The sequence below is a fragment of the Camelus ferus genome, chromosome 7, assembly GCF_009834535.1.
Source record: "Camelus ferus isolate YT-003-E chromosome 7, BCGSAC_Cfer_1.0, whole genome shotgun sequence".
Classification (NCBI taxonomy): domain Eukaryota; kingdom Metazoa; phylum Chordata; class Mammalia; order Artiodactyla; family Camelidae; genus Camelus; species Camelus ferus.
In genome coordinates this window covers 58247426-58269617 of record NC_045702.1, presented here as the reverse complement: position 1 = coordinate 58269617, position 22192 = coordinate 58247426, and the positions used below count along the sequence as shown (strand labels likewise).

Sequence of the window (22192 nt, the reverse complement as noted above, 5' to 3'; positions counted from 1 at the left end):
CACTTGATATCTGAAGGCTAAATACAATAGAAGAGCTGCCCCTGTGGGCATCTTACTGCCCTTCTGTGTATCTGAACCTTGGCCAGTGAGCTTTAAGGGTGTGACCCTATGTCATCTGCAGTACTGTTGTGTTTACCTCGAACAAGCTATTTCTATATAATTGTTGGCATGTAGCTATGCTTTATCTAACAAAATAGTCTTTTATAATCTCTCAACCTATGTAAATATAATCTGATATATGCTTTTATGAATCTAAAAGACTTTAAATCAAATCTTAACACATTCTGCAGGTGTTAGAGTTGATCAGTAACATGTTTTGGGGTGGTTCCTTGGTGTTTATGGACCATACTTTTCAATAGATAGGAATATCAAGCCCTGAAATGAGTGTGTAAATCCACAGAGACAGCGTTGCGCTACTGTGGTCAGGTCTTAAAAAGGTATTGTGTCTTTTGTTCCACAGGCCACGTGTCCACACGAGGCCACAATACCGGGTAAATGTCCACAAGCGGACTGTGGTCAGAACTCACTTCAGCCCTTGACAGCAGGGGTTCTGCCACGATGCAGCACCAGTGGTTCCCAAGAGGTACATTTACCATGACATTTTCAGATATGCAGGTTTAATGTCAGTGGAAGGGGTGATATTCACAAATAAGAAGAAGGTACAACAGGAACTTGCATAGCTGGGCTTAGCTTCTCTTGCAGGCTCTGAAGCTGCTGGAGCCTGCAGAGGGAGCCCTTGCACTAGGAGATAATGGACAGGCCTGAGAGCAAATTCCAGAGCTGCCATTTGTAATTATATCCATCGATCTCGTAAGATCATAGTCTAATTGCTACCCCTACCTTCCCATCTCCACCCCCTCAAAAAAGAATAACTATTTAGATTGCCTACAGCTTCCTCTTGGCCCAAAAAAGGGATTCTAGCTGGGAGACACCTTTCATTTTCACAGAAAATGGCCAGGTTTAGCACTTTCTGTGGTACTTGTCTATATGAACTTAGCAAATGATTCAGTGAAGGTTTTACGTAGACCATAACCTTGCAGAGTGATTAATTCAACATCTTTAAAATCATACATAATCTTATGATCATTCATTAAACCTTTTACTTTCTAAAAGAAAGAAAAAAGGGGGAAAAAGAAAGCAAAAGCACTGTCACATGCATTCATTTTCTCTTTGGCAAATCTTTGCTTTGGCTAATATTAAAGCTATTGTAATTAATAATGAAATAAATATAATTAAACATTATTGTTCATGATGTGACAGGTACTTTTCATTCATTATCTGATCTGATCTTACTAACATCAACTTACTGCATTTTACAAATAAGGAAACTGAGGCTAGAAAGGATACATGATTTGCCAAAAACCATGCAGCTGGAAGCAATTCAAACCCGGGTCTGACTCCAAAGCGGGACCCCCATCTTAGTGTTGTCTGGGGCTAGATGCAGGATGCTAACTTCGCCCGGCTGCTGTTCAGTGCAAAGAGCATGGCTCTGGCTCTGAAAGTCCTTTTCCTATAATGAGTCAATCACACTCCCTCAAAGAGAAAAAAGGACACATCCTCAAAGTAACATTCCCAAGAGGCCCACACAACCTCCACAAGCACCCAGCTGTCTAAGGCTTCCCTTTCCCTCTGTTGCTGTTCCTCAGTTATGTGGTTTACCCCAATGTTTTCATCTGTCTCGTTCCGGATCTCCTACCTACACAAATTCTTATTCTCTCTTTTTCTCTATACTGCAGCATACTTCACTTGGCAGAGTAATGCATACTACGACTACTACTACTAATACTTTAGTATGTTAAAATTCACAAAAATGTTTTCTAGACATGACCCCATTCATTTCACAGACTAGCCCTGTGAAGTAGGTTTATTATCCCCAAATCACAGAGGAGACGGCGAAGTATTAGAGAAATTAAATGAGCTGCTGGGGTCTTGCAGCTGAGTGGCAGAGGTTTCAAGTGGAGCAGTGACAAGGAAACAATCTGTTATACTGTCTCCACCTTATAACATTTAAATACAGTATTTGAGAAGACAGTGCTCTTAGAGACAAACCGTCCATTAGACTAGCTCCCCTACACATATTAACAGAGCCTTAATCACCATTTCTCCCTCTGACTCTTTGAGAGGACTGTGGAAGCAGGTTACAGTTGTACTGAAAGTGATTTTATGCTTTTCTACTCTGGGGATAATAAAAAGCAAATTGAATTCACTGTGAAAAGAATTAGCCTCTTAAGGATTTCCCAAGGAATGGTACTCTGAAGATTCTACTACATAACAAAGCCAAGGAATGATTGGGTTTTAAAATAAGGCAGAAGAAGTCCAAGCAATGATTAGCGGCTGCTTTCTTTCTGGTTTTTAAATAAAATTAAGCTATAACTGCCAAGGCTCTAGCTACCACAGACATAAGCACCACTCTGGAATGAATTATGTAATGAGCATAGGTAACAGTTTGGTAACTCGTGAACACCTCACTTGTCATTGCTCGGATGTCAATGGAAATTTCAGGGGCCTTCTCCTATGCTTATGGACAGACAACCCAGATACTGATAATGTGTATTGATTGTTGACCTGGCCATTGTCATATTACTCAGTCACGTCTTTAATTAACAGCACAATGATCAGGGGGTTGGGGAAGCAAGAAAGTGTCAGAAAACAAGACTCAAAGTGATGTAACATTTCCTTTAGTGTACCTTCCCAGCTTTCAATTACAAAATAATTGAAATAATTTCAATTCTTTGAATTGGTTTCTTTCCTAGAACTTTAATATTCACCCAAGGCAACAGTATCTCAAAGTCCATGATCATTTAAAAATTTACTTTAGGATTTGGCGGGATTTGTTGTTGATTGTTTCTTCCTTTTCTCAAAATTAACTCATCAAAGATGTGAAGATGATTCCCCTGTGCCAAGAATCCCATTGGAGAGGGAGAGTCCTTCTTATTTGGCTGAGTTATAAACTTTAAAAATAAAAATGTAGACACTGCCCCTAATGCCACGGAGAAGAGAAGGCTCTCTTGTACTGATGTTCAATATAATTTTCCACTGAGGGGAGTTCCTGCGGTCTTCCTGATTAAAAATAAAACTGTGTTGATGGTGATGCAGGTGTTGAATGATAAAAGGATTTAGCGTGTGTGTCTTTAGGGCTGAAGGGAAGGTATGTGTGCCCTCCTGGGGAGAGAAGTGCAGATCTAGGAAAATAGCAAGGAGAGATGAAAGTAGTGCTGAAACCACACAGTAGACTGGATTTTAGATCTGATTTTAGAGATCATGCATAGAACTGAATTGGTGAGTAGCCTTGAAAAGTCACCTAGCCAAGTGACCATTTCTGACACCCAAAGATCAAATTGCCTGTTATTTAAACTTGATAAAGCTCCTGCATTAATTTAGTCCTGTTTCCGAGCTGATTGTCCTGCCTGTAGCAATTTGGCAGTCATACTATAAAGGTGGGTTTCTTCAACTCAAAATTAAAATCACAGAACCCTAACTTCACTATCAATAAGTCTGTATCCTAGACCAGCCCTCCTTGTCAGACACTGTTTAAAGTGGAATTTCTCGTCTGCCAACGGAATCCACAAATTCCTAATGCATCTCTGTGTGAATCGCTTCTCTGTTCCTCCACTGCCTGTTGGTGGTGTGCACATATGTGAGCCATTGCGGAGAACAGAGGGGTGATTCAGATGCTGGGAACATTTTTAGAATAATGACACTCAGTGGAATTTCACACAGACATGCATTTTAATTTATGACTATAGGTCACTTTTGTCAAATAAAGCATGTATTTACAATATTCAAACATTTAAAGATTTTGAAATGTTTAACTCTTTTGGCTTTAGGTTTATGCTTCTCCTTAATGTTTACATAATTTAAGTTCTGACAGTGGGAAAGCTAAAACGGAAAAAGAAACAATCCAACTGTATGCTAAGCAGGGCTGAGGTAGTTGGAAATGGACAGTATTGAAGCCTTAGCATCTGTAGATCAAGGCGAGTCATTCTTTCTGCTCTGATTTATTCATCCACTTCGTTTTTCATCCACCCATCCATAGTCACAGTCTCACAGTCTCCCTCTCACACCCAACACAGTATAGTATCAAAAATGTTTACACTGGAAAGGGGCAAGTTGTTCAGCCTCTCTGGTTCTTGATTTCTTTTTTTTTTTTAATCACTTTTTTTTTTTCTGGTTCTTGATTTCTTTATCTACGAGAGAGTTGTTTAAAATGCCGTGATATTCTGGAACTATTTGGGTAGCATATAATATTTAGGTTGTACACAATAATAACAGCATCAACAATCGTCCAACAAGTCTCTTCTGCTCTGACTTTATTCCAACTACTTAATGGTTAAGAGAGCACTTGAGGGCCCCTAAAACCAGGTGAAAGTTCCTCTTTGCAAGCATTGGGCTAAACTCAGCTGCCCCAAAGCTCTGGGGAAGGCCATAGCTTTCTCTGTGATGAACTAGGACACAAGGGGGCTGAAAAAGCTTAGAGGGTGCCTGGCAGGATACACCTGCCCTCAGGGGACACAGGAGAGCCATTCCTTGTCTTCCTCTGCTAGGAGTCCAGGAACAAATGCTTACCCTCAGAGAAGTCAGGGGATCATCCCTGGAGTGATTCATCAGCCTGTGGGGGGTGAAAATACAGAAGCAAAGAATTCTCTGGGCTTCTCAAAGGAAGATGAGATTTATATAATGATCACCCCCCAATCACAAAGGGTCCTTCTAGTCTCTGTAGAGGCATCCAGTAAAGACATGCAGGCAGGGTTAGGTAGGATCTCGGAGCTTGTCCCTCCTCATCAACATGCAGAGATTTGGGGTTCAGGGATCAGGGCACTGGATGAGTGCTTCCCACTCAGCAAGAAACCAAGTTGTCAGTTGCTCTTTCTGGCATGTTTCAAAAGTGGATTTTAAAACTCTGTCTACTATCTCCTTGGAAATGTAGTTTTTACAAGAATTTTAGAAATCTCTTGGAAGCCCTGGTCAAAATTTGGATTAAATTTAGGTTAACTGTATAGAGAAATACTATAACCACTGATGTCATATGGAATTCTTCCAGTTGGGAAAAAATCCATGGAGCACCACAAGGGTGCAAGATGTCAGAGACGGCTTTTTATATGTTTTGAAACATAGAGGCTTTGATTCTAATGACTATGTCATATGCTAAACACATGTGACCTTAACTAAATACCACAAAACCTACCGTAAATTCATCGTCAACCTTAACAGTTTCCTCATTCCAAAACACATTTGTTTTGTAACTTAATGCCCTAAGGCCAATATTTTAAGGTGACAACACAGAGTTTAAATGAAAAACATATCAGATCTATCTGTCTGTACAACCAAACATATACGTGCACACACACGTTTCCACATACTTAACAACTTCTCTGCCATTTTAAGTCAAAATGCAAGGAGAGGAATTTTGCACACATTTGAGAACTGTGCCTGTGCTACCATTGAAAGCCTTAGCTATTTTAAGAGTCTCACCTCCACTTCAACAAGCCAAATGGACAAAGTTAAGTGGAATTAGATTTTTCCAAATACTTCCCTTTCTTCACCAGTTTCCGTTGGGCTCTGTGTGTGTGTGTATCCAAAAGTTTTCTTCAGTGGAAAAAAAAAAGCCACACAGAGACTTTTAAGGTGTCTATTGAAAGATGGTAGATGATTTTGAAAGTTATTAGAAGCTGGTGTTTGCTTTTGGAATTTCCTTTATTTTTTTTTAATAGGTGGTGGAATTTAAACAACTCCACTGTATCCTTGTTCTTTTTTATTTTTATTGGGTTTTTTGGGGGGGGGTATTTGGTTTATTTATTTTTGGAGGAGGTACTAGGAATTGAACCCAGGACCTTGTACATGCTAAGCATGTGCTCTACCACTTGAGCTATACCCTCCCCACTTATTTTAAGTTTATGATCCAAGTTCTTTGATTCTAAGACTAGCTCATACTCCTAACATCCTCTTCCAGGGCTAGAATTGGCTGGATAATGCCCTTTCCCAGCACCCCCAGGACGGGGCGACAGAGCGAAGAAAAGGCAGCTGGGAGGGAGGCGGGCAGACAGAGAAGGGTCCTAGCTAACAGTCCCTTCTCCCCTCCGTAGAAGTGAGCTTGAGGCTGCTGCTTCCACTGGGGGTTCACAGAGATAAAAGGAGTTTCACTTAAGACACATATTCCAGCAACATGTTGACCGTTAGCAACCACAAAAAAATAAGCAGGATAAAATTTTGAAAGAACACTCTTTTTCCTTTGATTTTCCCCCTTCAAATGGATCTGAAAACAAATACAGGGGACTTTTAGAGGGAAATGATTAATGCAATCATTGAGTAAATGTTTTAGTCTGCATATTAAAGAATCAAATGTGGTAGAATATTCAGAAGAATCTAATTTTCCCGTGTTCTCTATCTGTATCTAGGTGCCTGTCTATTATCATTGCTAAATGTAAAGCAGTAACCCAATAGTGTAAGTTAATATAATATAATACATACTTGTATAAAATATTTATAATAATCTACTCTGTGGAAATATACATGGTCACATGTTTCCACTGGAGTAAAAATATATTCCAGAGTATGTTTAACACATTTTATTTCTTGCCTTATTTTAAATAGGAATAAGCTTCTACTTCCCTAATTCAGGGAATATTTAGTGTAAAAACAAAAGTTTTTACCAATGTTTCTCTCAGGGCAGAAAATAACAAGGTTTACATATTGAAGTTTCTCTTTCTATTTTTAAATTTTAACACTTCGACAGACACTTTGCCGTAAAGAAAAAAGAATACTTCAATACCCAAATTCAAATGAGGATAAGATTCAGTCCTGAGTCAGACAAACCAGAACTTTGACAAAAACACCTCGGGTATCTCCCCTCTGCATGGTCTACTCAGCACTTTCAGACACAGTGTCTTCCCGACTCTCACGACTACCCTAACAGACAGAGACGGGAATCAAGATCTCCTTTAGAGATGAACTTAGTGTCATGGGTCTCCAGTCCTTCATTTTACCTGGGAGAGGGCAGAAAGGCACTTGCCCCAGTGAAAGGAAGCAGGATCAAGGCGTCAACACACCCAAGTGCTGGGGCAAAGACCAAAAAGTTGATGTTAAGCACTCACCACCTCTTTCTCTAATGACCTGGAAGCATTTGAAAAACTAAGTGAGTAGGTATATTTCTAAGGAAAATTTCTCTCTGTGGGGTAATATTGATCATTCATTCATTTCCCATCTATTCAACATGTTATAGAGTTCCTATTGGGTGGCACACCTAATTCTGGTGCCAGGAATTTAGCAAGACAAAGAGTTGGCCTTTGGGAAAATGTATACTCCTGTGGACTATGCCGCCCAGTAAATGAGCAAGAGGATCTGGGAAAGTGGTGTACACCCTGGAGGAAACGCACAGGGGGATGTGAGCATGATGGGGGAGGGAAGGACAGAGGATTGCCTTTGGTACAAGGTGGTCAGGGAGGTACAATTGGCCCTAAGAATGAGCCATCCTGACTAAACCAAGGTCTGGAAGCAGGAATGAACTGAAGGAAGGCAGGCCAGTGTGGCCAGAGGCGGGCAGCAAGGGAGAAAGGGGCCAGTCCTGAAGGGCCCCAGTGGCTGGAGCTTGTTCTTCACCCAAAGAGAAGTTGTCAGAGTTTTTTTTTTTTTTTGAAAAGGAAAGGGATATACTCTGATTTATGGTTTCAGAAAAACACTCTGCCCACATGGTAACAGAAGGGCAGAGCTGGGAGAGGGAAGGCCAGTGGAGAGAGGTTCTCATGGCCTACGTAAGAGAGAATGGTGGTCTGCCAGGTAGAAGCAACAGGAGAAAAGTAGCCAGAGGCAAGACATATCTGGAAGGTAGAACTGACAGGATGTACAAGGGACCAGATGTGGAGGGAGAAGAGGAAGAGGGGACAAAGAATGACTCGGGTATCGTGGCAGGAGCACAGATGACTAGCAGTGCCTTGTCAGGCTCATGGGGTGAAAATCAGGGGTTTTATTTCGGGTTTAGGTTAGAGATGTCTGTGGGAAATCCAAGAGGAGGCGTATGGTAGGAAACTAGATGTGTGAGACCAGGGCTTGGAGGAGGGAAGATAGAAATTTGGAGGCCATCAGCCTGCGGATACTGTTCAAGCCATGGGACTGGGTGAGAGGATCCAGGCAGGAGTGTGGCTCGCGGAGGGAAGGGAACCCAACTCTGATCTTTGTACAGGAGGACAGAGCAGCAAAGGGATGTGAGAGTTGCCACCAGGGAGGCAGGAGAAAACCATAAATTTAATCTGCATGTTCCAGTCAGTGCCAGGTCCCAGGGCGTCCATAGATGAGGATAAATAATTCGATCAGCTCTTCAGACAGCTGTGCTCTTCTGTTATTCCTGATGAAAATGTTCACCTTTACCAAATCACTTACCTGTCGGTGCGTTTTAGAAGCTACTATGTTACCTACTTTAAAGTCTTACCTTTGCTCCAGTGTCTCCCACTCCACGTAAGCCCATTGGTCCAGGGGGTCCTGGTAATCCTCGAGGGCCCTGAGATGACATAAGGGAGAGAGGGAGCAACCTCATTGTGTGCAGTGTTTCATGAAGAAAGAAAGAAAAAGAGAGAGAGGAAGGAACGAAGGAAGGAGGGAAGGAAGAATAAAGGGGAAGAGAAAGAGAAGAAGAGAGGGAGGGAGGAAAGGGAGCAAGGAGAAGGCAGGGAAGGGAAGGGAGAAAGGAAGAAAGAGAGAAAGGAGGGAGGGAGGAGATAAAAGCACTGTTCACACTTACAGGCACACCAGGATAGCCATCGCCTTTGAGTCCTGGAGCGCCCGCTGGTCCCTGAGGGCCTGGGGCACCCTGGGTAAATTCCAACACCAGGAGATAGCGTAAGACTCAACTGTGAAACACCTGGCAAAACTTAAGCACAGTGCCAACTCAGTACGCCAAAGGAGGGTCTGATAAGTGCACAGGAAGGATTTTAAAAATTTGAGAAGGAAATCCTACCACATATGGCAACTCCTTATCTCCTCCTCAGCCTTACGCATTTGCATTGGAGAAGGCATGGAATGAAGGGAGGGATATGTGTGAACCATTGCAAGGTCTTCCATAGGAAACACACTTCATTAGCATTAGAAGAGGGCTAGTTGCTGATATTTTAATTTCTAAAATTAAACATTTTCAGTGTATCATAAATCATGGGGAAATATAAAAAGAAAATTTTGGAAGCATTGTGTGACAAAGCAAAGAATACACAGCAAAATTTTAAGTGTAAAGTAAGATAACTGTAGGTTACCTATTATGATGTTACATCTGTTCCTCAACGGGGCCCAAATTAGATGGGGAATAAATAAGCTCAAATAAAAATTAAAAACAGATTAATTGTTTAAAAACGAGTTATAAAAGGATAGGATACAGACTTTGTGGTTCCTATCTTGAGACCTAGGGAAGAGTTAGAAATACTGCTTTACAGGGATGACCTTAGGAATCAAAAACTTTTAGAAGCAACTACTGGCCTCCTATACAGAGGACAGGGAAGGAGGATTATTGCCTTTTGAACAACAGAGTTTTCTGAGCTGTGTAACTCTCTACAAATGGAAATCAGAGCACTTCTGGCTAAAGTAAAATGGAGAGAAAGAAAGAAAAAAAATGAGGAAGACTCTTAGAAGAAGAGTTGTTATATATAAATTTATTATAATCATATTTACAACTTACTTCTTTTTATACCACATTTCCTTCTGTTACTGTGATGGCCCTTACAATGGCCCTTGCCAGTACACATCAATTATTTTGATAAAGAGCTGCTCATGTTTTTAAATACTTATGTTTTTTCACATTAGGAGGAAACTCTAATAATAGACCTTTGCTTTTCAAGACTGGGAAAAGGTAGCAGGACTCACAATACTTGTTTTATAAGCAAGCAAACATGGAGATCAGCCCGCCATTATTCCAAGCCAAAATGTTGCCCCAAATCTATCTCCTTAAAATTGTCCCTAATTCTACTTCTAAGAATGAATGATTGATTGGGGGGGGGGAATCTGTAAGCCCTTTAAGCAATAAGAAACTTAAATTTCTGTTGAAACAGCAATCACTTTTTTTTCCTGTTAAAGCTAAGAGGCTAATTTCATGTGGCTAATCTTCTTAAGAATGAACTTCAGAAAACATATGCCCGTTTATAAAAACTTAATGTGTCATCAACAGAAGCCCAAGATGATCTCTTAAAGTTGTATGACAGCAAAAACCAAATTTTCTGGAGAGATAAATTTTGGTGTATCCCCCCCCCAACCCCCCGCCCGCCCAGGGAACTGTTACTTCTCAGAAGCAACTCATTTTGCTATTCCAATTGTGCTTAAGGTTAAAACTCTGAACATTTCATATAGGATAGGACAGGTCCCAAAATAAGATGCCCATTTCTCCCCCTGCTTACACAGGGAGCAGGCCAACATCAAAATGAAGCAATAACTGCTCCCTGGTTAAACTGAAAGGAAAAGAAAACTGAAATCAAGATTCACTCTCAGTTTTTATTTCTAAATTCCAAGCCCATAACAGATTATCAGCAGCTGTTATTGTTTATCCTCTGGCACCTACACTGGGGGGGGAGGACATTAAAGCATTCATAGTTTACAAACATCTTTTTTCCTAGAGATCTTTGTCCTTTCTCCTGCCAAAATTGCAGTTAGCTCATTACTTCTAATGCTAATAGGAAATACAGGGGGTGGGGATAGGGGCAGTTCTGTCTCAGATTTTCATTTGGATGCCTCACAATGCTTTTATAGGTGGAATTTTACCATTTGGCCTTTCTGCACTAGATTCAAGAAAATGTCTTGCAGCATGGTCCACTTTGAAGTGTCTCTCTCATTCAACAGAAGTTCAGCTAGAGATCTTTATCAGGGTTTTTAAATGGGCTTTTATTAAGGATCTGGGAGGTCCCTGAAGTAATACACAAAAGTAAATTAATGTGCCAAAACTTTTATCAAACATTTAACCCTTCAAAAACTTAAAAACAATGCATTAGGAAAGAATGGCAGAAACAGTATCATTAGAGGCCAAAGGATTAGAGATTTAGAGGCCAGAATGATTGGAGTGAAGAAGCCAATAACTTTAAATACCATCACCAACAATGCCCAATAATGATCAGTGGAAAATAGGAGGAGTTTATAAGCCCTGGTTGCACATTTAATTCGATTTTATTTCTATTGTAAAGAGTAGTGCAAGTAGAAAGAAGTAACTTTAAATCATGGACCTAGGGATATACAGATTCATGAAGTTATCAAACAATATGAAAATTGTCATCCAAAGGTTCTTGGTCAAGGTCATATCTGTAGTTTTAGCATTAAGAAATTTGGAATCTTCCATGAGCCATACGTAACTTGAGTTTCCATAGAGTCTTTTCCATAGCTTGGATCCCTGTGTGCCTCAGAGTCTAAGGAATAGGATGGCCATCTTGTTCTGGTTTGCCCAGGACATTCTCTGTTTTAGCTTGAAAGCCCCACATCCCAGGAACCTCCTCTGTCCCCAGCAAGCCAGAAGACCATCACTCTAGAAAGGACCACTCTTAAGGCGATTAAGAACAGCAAATGTTATAATTCCACCTCATCCTTCAAAAAGAACCACTCCAACTTGTATCAGTATATAATAGGTTTGGCATTGTGTTTCAAAGGTGGTTCTAGGATTTCTTATTTGAAGTTTGAAAATCACTGATGTTAGTACTTGAACCCTTTTATCTAGAAGAGACAATGTGATCAACTAAAGCCAGCTTCAAAGCTGCATAATAACATGCTACTGATTTAATAAGTGTGGTTGATGGAGCCCCAAAGCCTGTTTTCATAAACAGGGATGTGCTTGTTGACATATGGAATATAAAAATTTTGCTGTGATGCTGGGTTTTATGTGAGGAGGAAAATGGTACTTTGTTGCCATGGAAAAAATAGTAATGATTACTTAAAGCTGTCTTCTATAATCATTTGCATTTTCATTTAAAATAACTGAAAGATAGACAACAAAGCAGAGAAATCTGATTCAATAAAGTTTCCAAACATGAACTTTGGGGGCAATGTTTTGCAGAAGAGATACATTGGTCATTAATATGTAAATGAAGGAAGCTAGAGGCTGTGTAATTTCTTATATCACAGACATTACAAAAGGAGCATTTTTTATCAACTGTTTAGTCAGCAAACATTTTACCACAGGAGCTAGCATCCCCTACATTTATGAAAAATAAATGACCTACTAGCTTGATTTAAAGAAAAAAAAAATAGTGTATTCTCACATTTGAGTTTATCAACACAGAGACTCCAGGTAGAACAGTCTCAGTCTTCAACTTACTCTTCATTAAATCTACTTTCACTTCTCTCACATACAGGAAAAAAAATAAATACAAGAACATGAATAAAGCATACCTTTGGTCCTCGAATGGCAATCCCAGGTTCTCCTTTAAATCCAGGTATCCCAGGTCCTCCTCTGTCTCCCTGCACATTTCAAATAGTGTTCACAGTGTCAGGCTTTGGGGTGTAGGAGAAATCATAATGGCATGGAGCAAAAAAGTGATCGGCCAATTACAAAGAGCTTACTCTATTAGTCTCAGATCTAGAGAGAGTATACATACCTTTCTAATACATTTGAGGAGAATCTCAAGTTAAGCAAATAAAAACTGTCAGTAAAGACTACTAGCTATTCAGAGAGAGGCCACTGAAATAACGGGTGGCTATCTAGACTCAAATATTTAGACCGGGAAAGTGTCTAGAAGAGCTCTTAACTCTGAGTGGATTTCTTTTCTGACAGACTTTCTGATTAGCAGATTCTCCTGGATAGATGCAGTAAGTCCTTACATTCCTTAGGGTCTAGGATTTGAGTGAGGTGGTTCAGGTAAAGTGACAAGTTCAAGACCAGGAGCAAGAAATTGGTTTCTAACCTTACATTTGCTCCTGCTGTTGCCAGTAGGTATAACCAGTGTCCAGGTTCTTGTCCCGTCCCAGAAAGAATTCAGAGACGAGACAGGGAAGCTGAGAAAGTAAAGTGAGGATGTATTAAGGGGTAGATACGACACTTTCAAGGGGAGAGCGGACAGGCACAGGTGAGCTGCCCTGAGTTTCTCGGGCAAGTTGGTTACATAGGGTGTAAAATGAATGGGGAAATATTCATTGCGGAAGGAAGGGTTTGGGGTTATATTCCCTGATTTTCATCCCAACTCCACCTTCCTGAAGGGAGGAGGGATTTTTGTCCTCATTAGTCTTGATCAGAGGTGTCATAGTGTGCATGATGCGTACTTCTAACTTGCAAGGCTAATTTTATTGAAATGAGGGCATAATGAGCAAAAGGTTACATTCAGACACTGGAGATTCCTGCCTTTTCCCACCTTTCTTTGTCAGCCTCCAGGCTGCTCATCACCCCAAAAGTTATGACCACTTATCAGCCCAGAGGTTCCTGCTTTTCTTTCTCTGCCTCAGGGACCCCTGGTGCTTACATGATGTATGGTTTCCTGCATTTGGCCTGTGCCCCTCCTTTCTGCCCAATTCCTGCCATTTGGCCTGCATCCCTCTTTCTCTGCTCACATCTAGCTATTTACCTGCTCTAACACTGGCCTTTCGTCTGCTTAACTGTGAAACATCAAGGTTGAACTATATAATATTTTTGAATTCTTTCAGAACTAAAATTTTAGGTCACTGGCTTCATGAATATTTTCCCCACTCCAAATGCCAAAGATTTAAGTAAAAGAAAAAAAATGCTCCCAAGAAGGCATACCTTTGGCCCAGGTGGCCCAGGAATTGATGTTCCAGGCATCCCAAAAGGGCCCATAATACCTGGATCACCCTTAAAAAAGATCAAAATACTCATTACATTTCAAACAAAGAAACCATATACAGGAATTATATTAGGAAAAATACAGAAATGTATTTCCAGCATTTTGAAGTATTCTAACCTACCTGCTTCACAGACCAACATGAAAATATTTCAGCATCTTTGTTAAACCACTATTAAAGTTACTAATGATTAAGATTTTAGTGACTTTGATAAATACATTCAATGAATTCCTGAGTAATATGAAATTTTTCTCTCTTATGCATCCTTTTATTAGCTAATAAAAATTATGCAATTCACGGTGATTCACTTATTGTGTTGTATGCCAGGAAGCTGAGAGAGAAACATCTGTTCTTTTATAAAAAAATATCTTTAGTGTAAGTTTTGGGGTATACTTGGCAGATAAATAATGTTCCTTCTAGTTTATAACTTATTCCTTTGTTATCTTATTTTATGGCCCACAGTGTACAGGTCTTCCATTGTACGCTATCTCACAACCCTTTTAAGAAATAGTTTATGATTTTAAAAAAATGAAATTTTGAATAGAAAAATTAAAACATTTCTCAATTTTGTTTTGTTGTCTCAATATGAGTTTCAGTAAAGACTCAGTCTGGAACAACAAGCAATACCTCTGTCCTACCTGGTTCTAGACCAATGATTCTCAAATTTTAGGGAGTAAAGAAGTCATCAGGGAAATCTGGTAAAATACGGGGTTCAGGGTTTCAGCCTCAGAGATTTTAATTCAATAAATCTAGGGGCTGGGCCAGGAATATACATTTTTATGAAGTACCTCTTGTGATTCTGATACAGGTACCACTACCACACTTAAAAACATTATGCAAAGCAATTGTTTTTAAAAGAGGGTGGACACACCCCACAGGTTGTTCAAAATAACCCATTTCAGATATCAGAAGAATATGTTAGGGCTACACTATAGCTTTTATCTCATTTTGCAAGATTTCAATTATTTATATAAATCTCATAACATATTCATATAATAGTTTATGAATAAAAATTACAATTGAAAAATAAACCTATATGGGATTGTGGTCAATTTTGTTTTACTAGCGGGGATTTGTTATCAAGCAGTTTGGAAACTACTGATCTAGAGTAGGTGCTGCAAAGTGGGACCTATGGGCCAAATCCCACCTGCAGCCTGGTTTTGCACCCCCAGGGCTAAAAACGGTTTCCATGTTTTTAAATGATTGTTACACTGGTGCCTGCATAATGTCCTCAACTTTGCTTCTTGGCCCACAAAGCCTGAAATGTTTACTCCTTGTACCTTTACCAAACAATTCACCTCCTCCTGCCTTACAGAATGAACTATTTGGTCCTCCTGCTTCCTCTAGGAAGGAACTCATTAATCAGAGTCACTGGTAATGGCTCCACCCTGAGCCACGTTCACCTTCACAGCTGAGGCCTCCCCGTGTGCTGACTACCCAATAGGACCAACAGGCTGAGCACACTGGCCCACTGGAGCCCAGATGATGCTAAGACACGTATAAGCCAGTCCTTAATTCCAAACCTATAAGGCAATGGTATGTGACATCTAAGATCCTGGCAACAGATAACTACCCAATTCAGTCCTATGGCAAAGGAATAAAACAGTAACCTGTTAAAAATTTTCACTAAAACCAGGTTAAGCAAAATTATGCTTCTAGATTTAATCTATTCTACTTTTTTTCTAAGAGGCCAATTTTAAAATACAAAGTTATATACATAGAAAGTATACTTACTAAAAACCCTTATTAAGATGTGAATATGTTTTAAAATACGGTAATCGTTTATCAAGAAAAAGCTTTATTTCGAAATACAGAAAAATGTTCACTCTGAGTAGCAAGACATAAAGAGTAATCAGCATACCACACATTTCTTATATAATGGCTTTTCTCATCATGTACTCTTGGAGCTACCTGCAGCAGAAGGCACTTATTTAAGAAATGGAGATTCTTGGGACCCACCCACATACCAAATCCAGGTCTCTGGGCAGGCATCAAGAAATAGGTGTTTGTAACAAGCTCCAAAGCAATACTGATGGACACGGAAGTTTAACAATCACTGGTCTGCAGGGGATGCTTTGTTCTGCACCTGCTCTTGCTGGTACCTTTCTTTTTTTAAGTTGTTCTTCAATAGTCTGGTCCTTGAACAGACTCCTTCTCGTCTCTTTCTTACAATTAACAACTTCCTAGAGATCTGAACTCTCTTATTGCAATTTCTGTTTCCTAACACATCCAGATGACCTCAATATTCTCTCCTGCTATGTCAGGACACATACCTAATTGCTTGCTTCACAACTTCCTGTACGTCTTCCCCTGCACCCTGTCTTGGGCTGTGTATCAGATATATATGCTCAGCTTTCCATTTTACGGTATTGATTTTTTCCCTCTGAATAACTCCATGTATTGAACACTCACTGGGTGCCAGGAACTGTGCTAAGTGCCTTATTCACTCTGTCAGTCTTCACAAGAACCCTGTGAAATAGACACTACTGCTCTTTTCTATCTATGATTGGAGTAACTGGCTCCCTGAAAGTTCCAGGGTAGAGCAGGATGAGAACCCCACACTTCTGCCTCCTGAAGCCCTGCCCTCCATCCCCACCATGCCACCTCTCAGTCTGGGACTTTGTGGTTGTTCAGCAAAGCAAGATGATAGAGAATTGATATCTTCTATGTCCTAACTTTATTCCATCTTCTGAATATTTGGTTGTTACTAGAGAGGGCTGACACACAGATTCTCTCCTAGAAGCACTTAAGTACACCAATGAAAATCACATGTTTTATGCAATCTCTTTATTCCTCTCTATTACAGTCTGAAAGAGTATGTTTTCTAACGCCTTTTTCATTTAGGGGCTTTTGTTTTGTATTTGTTGAGAAAGAAACAGTGGAAATCTAATATTCCATTAAAACCAGATACAGTTACACTCTCCCCAAAGCATAAATGAGAATATAAGAAACATACCTTTGGCCCCTCAGGCCCCGGAAATCCCCTCTGTCCCTGATTTCCTTTGCTCCCTTTTTTTCCTTCATCACCCTGACAAAAATAATTAGAAAAATATAGCTGTTGTAAGAGGCCCTCTTCAATCTTATAACAACCATATCATGGCCAGATTCTCAGTGCCAAGTTTAGAGTGATATTCCCGAACCCAGCTCAGTTACACAGGTTCATCAGTGTTGCTGAGCAGACTGGATGACTTCAGAATTGTGCAATCTTCACCATTTATTTGATATGATTTAGTATTTTTTAAGCTCTATTTTCAGTACCTTTCTTTGGGGATTTTTATTTGAATGTAAAGTTCCTTTGCCCTCGCTTGATCTATTAAAAGAAGGTTCTGAGACATTCACAGTTTCAGAAAAGAGAGCTATCTAATGCTTTTCATACTGTTTTTCAGCTTTCATGCTATTTCAGTTTTAAAACATAAAATGAGACATTTTTCAAGTCCAGCCCCATTTCTCTTCCTCAGTTCAGTGTCTAGTTCTTTCTCCCAAAGAAGGCCAATAATGCAATTGGTAGAACGATGAGTGAGTTTAGCCTGGGCAGAGCTAGAAATGGCCTACTGTCCCCAGCAGGGTTGTATATAGCAATGCTCCCCAAAAAGGATTTTGTTACCTTCAACCGGAAGCCTCAGAGCATTGCAAAACTATCTTTACACTAGCGCTCGACTGCAAAGCACCATATCTAAGTGTGTGGCCAGCTCAGTAAGGGAAGAACTCCTTGGGGTTTGTAGCTGAGGCCATTCAATATTCATGACATAGATGACGCTACCGAAGTTTTCAAGCCTGGGCATGCATCAGAATCACCTGGAGCTGCTGGGCCCCACATCCAGAGTTTCTGATTTAGTACGTCTGTATTGGTGCCCAATAGTTTGCATTTCCAACACACTCCCAGGTGATACTCCCTGCTGTTCCAGGGACCACACTTTGAGAGCCACAGGACTATACCAAGGCCATTAGCAATGCAGGCACACCGCTATGAAGAAGAGGTAAATGCATGGACGTGTAATTAACTCCCTAACATGCATCCTGATGGAAAGTAGTGACAGAGGTAATTTAGGAAAAAACAGCTGAATGTCCAGATATCAATTATTGTATCATTACATTTGCCAATAGAGACAAAATCTAACCACAACCAATTATTTTCCCACTCACTGCCAAATTTAACTTATTGACCTAAATCATCCCAGAAGCCAACAGTAGGAACTCACCTAAACGTAGTCAAGTGCCAGCACTGACCCAGTGCAATGCCTCAGCTATGTAACTTGTTCCTACCACTCTTCTCCCACAGCCTTCCACCCCAAATCACTCCACACCACACATCTAGTCAGTGCACATTCTCCCTGCTGTGCTGCTGGTGTTCGACACCACCCATTGCTTTCCTCTTGAAACCCTTTCTCCGTAGTTCCCCTGATGTGGTACCATGTATTCTGCTCATTTTCGTGCTGTTCTGAGTGCTCTTTCTCTAGCTACTGCAGAACGTGGTTCAAACCTTAGCTCTCTTTCTCAGAGATATCAATCTCACTGCTTCAATTATTAACCCCAAGGGTCTATTTTCCAAAAGTAAATTCAAGAAAAAAACATTAGTTCTCCCGAATGTTAATAGGCAATTATTTCTAAAATTATTTTTTGCATGATGTTAAAAAAGGTATTCTTTGTTCACTTTTCCACTCCTCACCCCACCCCCAAAACAGATCTTATAGTCTTGTTAGTCAATGAATTAAAATGTTTGAAATTCTACAAGTATATTTAAATTTTAAATTCTCATATTTAAGGTTAATGACTCAGTTTTAGCCAATATTTTCACAAGACATAGACATCTTATACTATCAATTACTAATCTAATAGAATTACAAATAAGTATATGGAATTTATTTTTACTTTCTCATATATAACCCTTCAGAAGCTTTATATGGGCATTGATGACTGTACGTAAGATCTGCAGGAACATCTGTCACTTTAGAGACTGTAGGTTATGTCACTAATGGTCTTAATGATGAATTTGCATATCCACATCTTGACATATAAAGACATTATTCAATTAGCATTTCTACAATCTGTAAAGTAAATTTATGCCATGTTGTGAAAGTGCCACTTAATAAGGTGATATTTCTTATTACTGGGTGAAATTGTATAAGTATTTGAAAAAAAATGTGTGGATGTTCAAGTCTCAAGGATGTATCTCAAGGCTTCTTTTCCCTTCCTTTGTGCTTTTTAAATGTCGAGCTGGTTGTTTATTGAGAAAACATGTGTTGAACTCTTCCTATAAGCTGGGTCTTATGACAGATGTTAGGAAAATAAAAATGAATAATACATACTTGCTGTCTTACAAAAGCTCGAACGCTAGTATCCATAAATTTAAGCCAGAAGTAAATAGCAAGAACAATAGTCAAATTTCTTCTAAGTTGATACCTTAGTATCAGGACCAGAATACAGGCAGTCCTTTCCCCCTAAACTTGATTCCATACCTTGAGGCCAGGTTGTCCTTTTCCAGGTGGTCCTTCAGGGCCTCTTATTCCTGGAAGCCCTGCTTCTCCCTAGAGAAAAATCACAATGATGTCTTAGCCAACCCTCCATAGGTAGTATACACCTCTTGTCTCTTCTTATGGCCAGTAGATTTTCTGCTGAGATCCTCCAGAACAAAGCAGACCTTTATCTCAAAATCAATTTGGAAATTTATCAACTTGAATAAATTAATATTAAACTCTAGTTTAGCTCAGAGCAGCTGAAATATGAAAAAGTCCAATTTCTCAGCCAATTTCCAAAGCAGTCATCTCACTTTCCTTTGGCTCTTCATTCACGTTTGGTGGTTTTTGTTTTTTTTTTAAACACAAGAAAGACCTTCAGCCTTTCATCTGCCATTTTTCATGACTTATATTGAAAAATGAGTATTTCAAATGTCAACTCACAACACTTCAGGAAATCTTTATAATGGCCTTACTTCTTAAATGCATTTATAGACTTTCCTTTTGGAGGAAAAAAGAAGTGTTTTACTCTGGGTTTAAATTAAGGTGCTTTCTAGGAATCTCAGAGGGACTAGGTCATTGGAGGACACCATGGCCAAAACACCAGAGAGGAGGCAGCAGGTATGAGACACCACTCAGCCTTTGAATTGGCGTTCTTTCTATCTAAAGAAAGTGAAAAAGGAAATCCAGAGTGGTGGGATTTTTTTTTTTCCTTAAAAAGACTAAACTTGTCTTAAATGGTTTAATTTGATCTCCCTCAGGGCAAAGATATAGTGTGGTTCAATAGTTTTAACTCCAATAACATGAAAAACAGTGTTACCTTCTTCCCTGCAGCTCCATCTTCTCCTGGTAGTCCTGGCTGTCCCGGGAGTCCTGTTGAGCCTGGCTCCCCCTAGTGGATGAGCAAAAATTTTATTTTCCAGATGTTTGTATTTATCACACAACTCCATTTTGAGGTACTTGTAATTGGATATATCTTATAAAGTCTGAAAAAAGTCTATGAGCAGGGAAATCTCGATACTAATCAGTAGTCTTTAAACTGTTTGACCCTGGGCAAGTTAGTTAACCTCTCTGGGTCTCTGTTTGGGGATTATGTTGTTTGTTTTGGGTTGATTTGTGATTCCCATAACCCCCCAAAAAAGATATGTTGAAGTCTTAACTTTTGGTAGCTGTGAATGGACCTTATTTGGAAATCAAGTTAAGATGTAATCAAGTTAAGATGAGATCATTAGGACTGGCCGTGCGTCCCTGCCAGCCCGGAGTCCCTGCCGTGCCTCCTGCCTAGGCTTCCACAGACCTCACCAAAATGCCGTCTCAAATGGAACACGCCATGGAAACCATGATGTTCACATTTCACAGATTTGCTAGGGATAAAGGCTATTTAACAAAGGAGGACCTGAAAGTACTCATGGCAAAGGAGTTCCCTGGATTTTTGGAAAATCAAAAAGACACTCTGGCCCTGGACAAAATAATGAAGGACCTGGACCAGTGCCGAGACGGCAGAGTGGGCTTCCAGAAATTCTTTTCGCTAATCGCCGGGCTCACCATTGCGTGCAATGACTATTTTGTGGTGCACATAAAGCAGAAGGGAAAGAAGTAGGTGGCACTGAGCAAGTTACTCCTGCCCTGATAAGAAGTCTCCCAAAGGGTCACTTAAGGAATCTGCCCCACAGCTTCCCCCTGTATAAGGATTTCCTGAGCAGATTGGAACCCTTAGAAAATGTACAAATAAAACCCAACTCCCCTTGGAGAAGCAGAGAAAGAAACGTCAGCTAAACCCAGATAAGCTTTTGATTTTTATATTGCTTGCATCCTCTTGCCCTCAATAAACAAAATCCTTAAAAAAAAAAAATGAAATCATTAGGATAGGTCCTAATCCAATCCTACAACGGGTGTCCTTTCAAGAAGGGGAGAACACCATGTGACGACAGACACCAAGATTAGAGTGAGGTAGCTGCAAGCCAGGGAAGGCCAGGGACTGACCACCAGCAGAAGCTAAGAGGCAAGGAAAGGTTCTTCCGTATAGGTTTTGAAGAAGCGTGGCCCTGTAGATACCTTAGATTTTTTTACTTCTAGCCTCCATAACTGTGAGACAACACATTTCTGTTACTTTAAGCCACACAGTTTTTGGTAATTTGTGACAACCCTAAAAAACTAATATAAAAATGAAATGAAAAAGTTAGGGCCCAACATTGCTTCCAGCTCTAATATTCAATAATTCTACTTGCTTTCAAGTTAATTTGTGATTATGTATAAGTCCATTAAAACATTCAGAGAAAACACATGCTACCTCCAGCAGTATAAAAGTGTCCTTACTGCATTTATTAAGAGCAAAAAAGATTTAAAATAATCTAAAGTCATTTCAACTAAACCAGACTTTGAAAACTAGTGGGAAAAAAAGCACAGTGAACCTAAAAATAAGTAGAAGGATATAATAAAGATGAGAGCAGAGAATAATAAACTTGAAAGCAAAAAGCAAGAGGACTCACAAAATTTAAAGGTAATAAATACTTAAAAATTAAAATAAATCAACGTCTAGCAGTAATGAGTAATATTTAAAAAGAAAAGACACAGAAATTTTATTAGGAATGGAAGGTGAATAAAACTATATACATAGTAAAAATTTTTTTAAATCATAGAAAATTCTGTAATAATTTCAAAGAAATATATTGGAAAACATTAATAAATTGATACACTTCAAGAAAAATATAAATTAAACAAATGACATAGAAGCAATGAATAAGCTACATAAACCAAAATTCAAATAAATTGAATCAGTGATTGAAAGTCTTGAACTTCCTCTCCTCCCAAGATCACAGGCTTTGTTGGTTTTGCAGTCAAATCTTAACCAGATTTTTAAATATTTGAAGAACAGACATTCCCTGTCTTATACAAATAGTTCTGAAAAACAGAAAAAGAGGGAAGTCTACCCAATATATTTTATGAGGTTAAAAAAAACTTTAATTTAAAAAAAATCATACAATAACAAGACAAGAAAA

General features: G+C 39.5%; 2 protein-coding genes across 4 annotated transcripts in view; one reads left to right on the top strand and one right to left on the bottom strand.

The window, feature by feature from the left end:
- COL28A1 (collagen type XXVIII alpha 1 chain) overlaps positions 1–22192 on the bottom strand; it is a 156769-nt gene that overhangs the window by 69221 nt on the left and 65356 nt on the right. For both annotated transcript variants that reach the window (XM_032483961.1, XM_032483963.1), the window contains exons 19-25: positions 20014–20085; positions 19197–19265; positions 16697–16768; positions 13682–13750; positions 12340–12408; positions 8732–8800; positions 8423–8491 (exon numbers count right to left, since the gene is read on the bottom strand). In XM_032483961.1, coding sequence (XP_032339852.1) covers positions 8423–8491; positions 8732–8800; positions 12340–12408; positions 13682–13750; positions 16697–16768; positions 19197–19265; positions 20014–20085 — 489 coding nt within the window. The remainder of the gene's footprint in view (positions 1–8422; positions 8492–8731; positions 8801–12339; positions 12409–13681; positions 13751–16696; positions 16769–19196; positions 19266–20013; positions 20086–22192) is intronic.
- LOC116664962 (protein S100-A10-like) lies at positions 8321–21477 on the top strand. 2 transcript variants are annotated; one of them, XR_004321527.1, is made up of 3 exons: positions 8321–8331; positions 12961–12963; positions 20805–21477. XR_004321527.1 is itself a non-coding variant. In XM_032483965.1 (2 exons), exon 2 carries the CDS (start codon positions 20500–20502, stop codon positions 20791–20793), a length of 294 nt encoding a protein of 97 aa, XP_032339856.1. In that variant the 5' UTR covers positions 8321–8331; positions 20426–20499; the 3' UTR covers positions 20794–21477. The 2 variants fall into 2 exon arrangements, 1 of the variants encoding a protein (XP_032339856.1); XM_032483965.1 differs by lacking the exon at positions 12961–12963 and having other exon boundaries at positions 20426–21477.

Coding starts and splice junctions, on each gene's coding strand:
- LOC116664962 (XM_032483965.1), top strand. CDS start 20,500: ATGCCGTCTCAAATGGAACACGCCATGGAAACCATGATGTTCACATTT.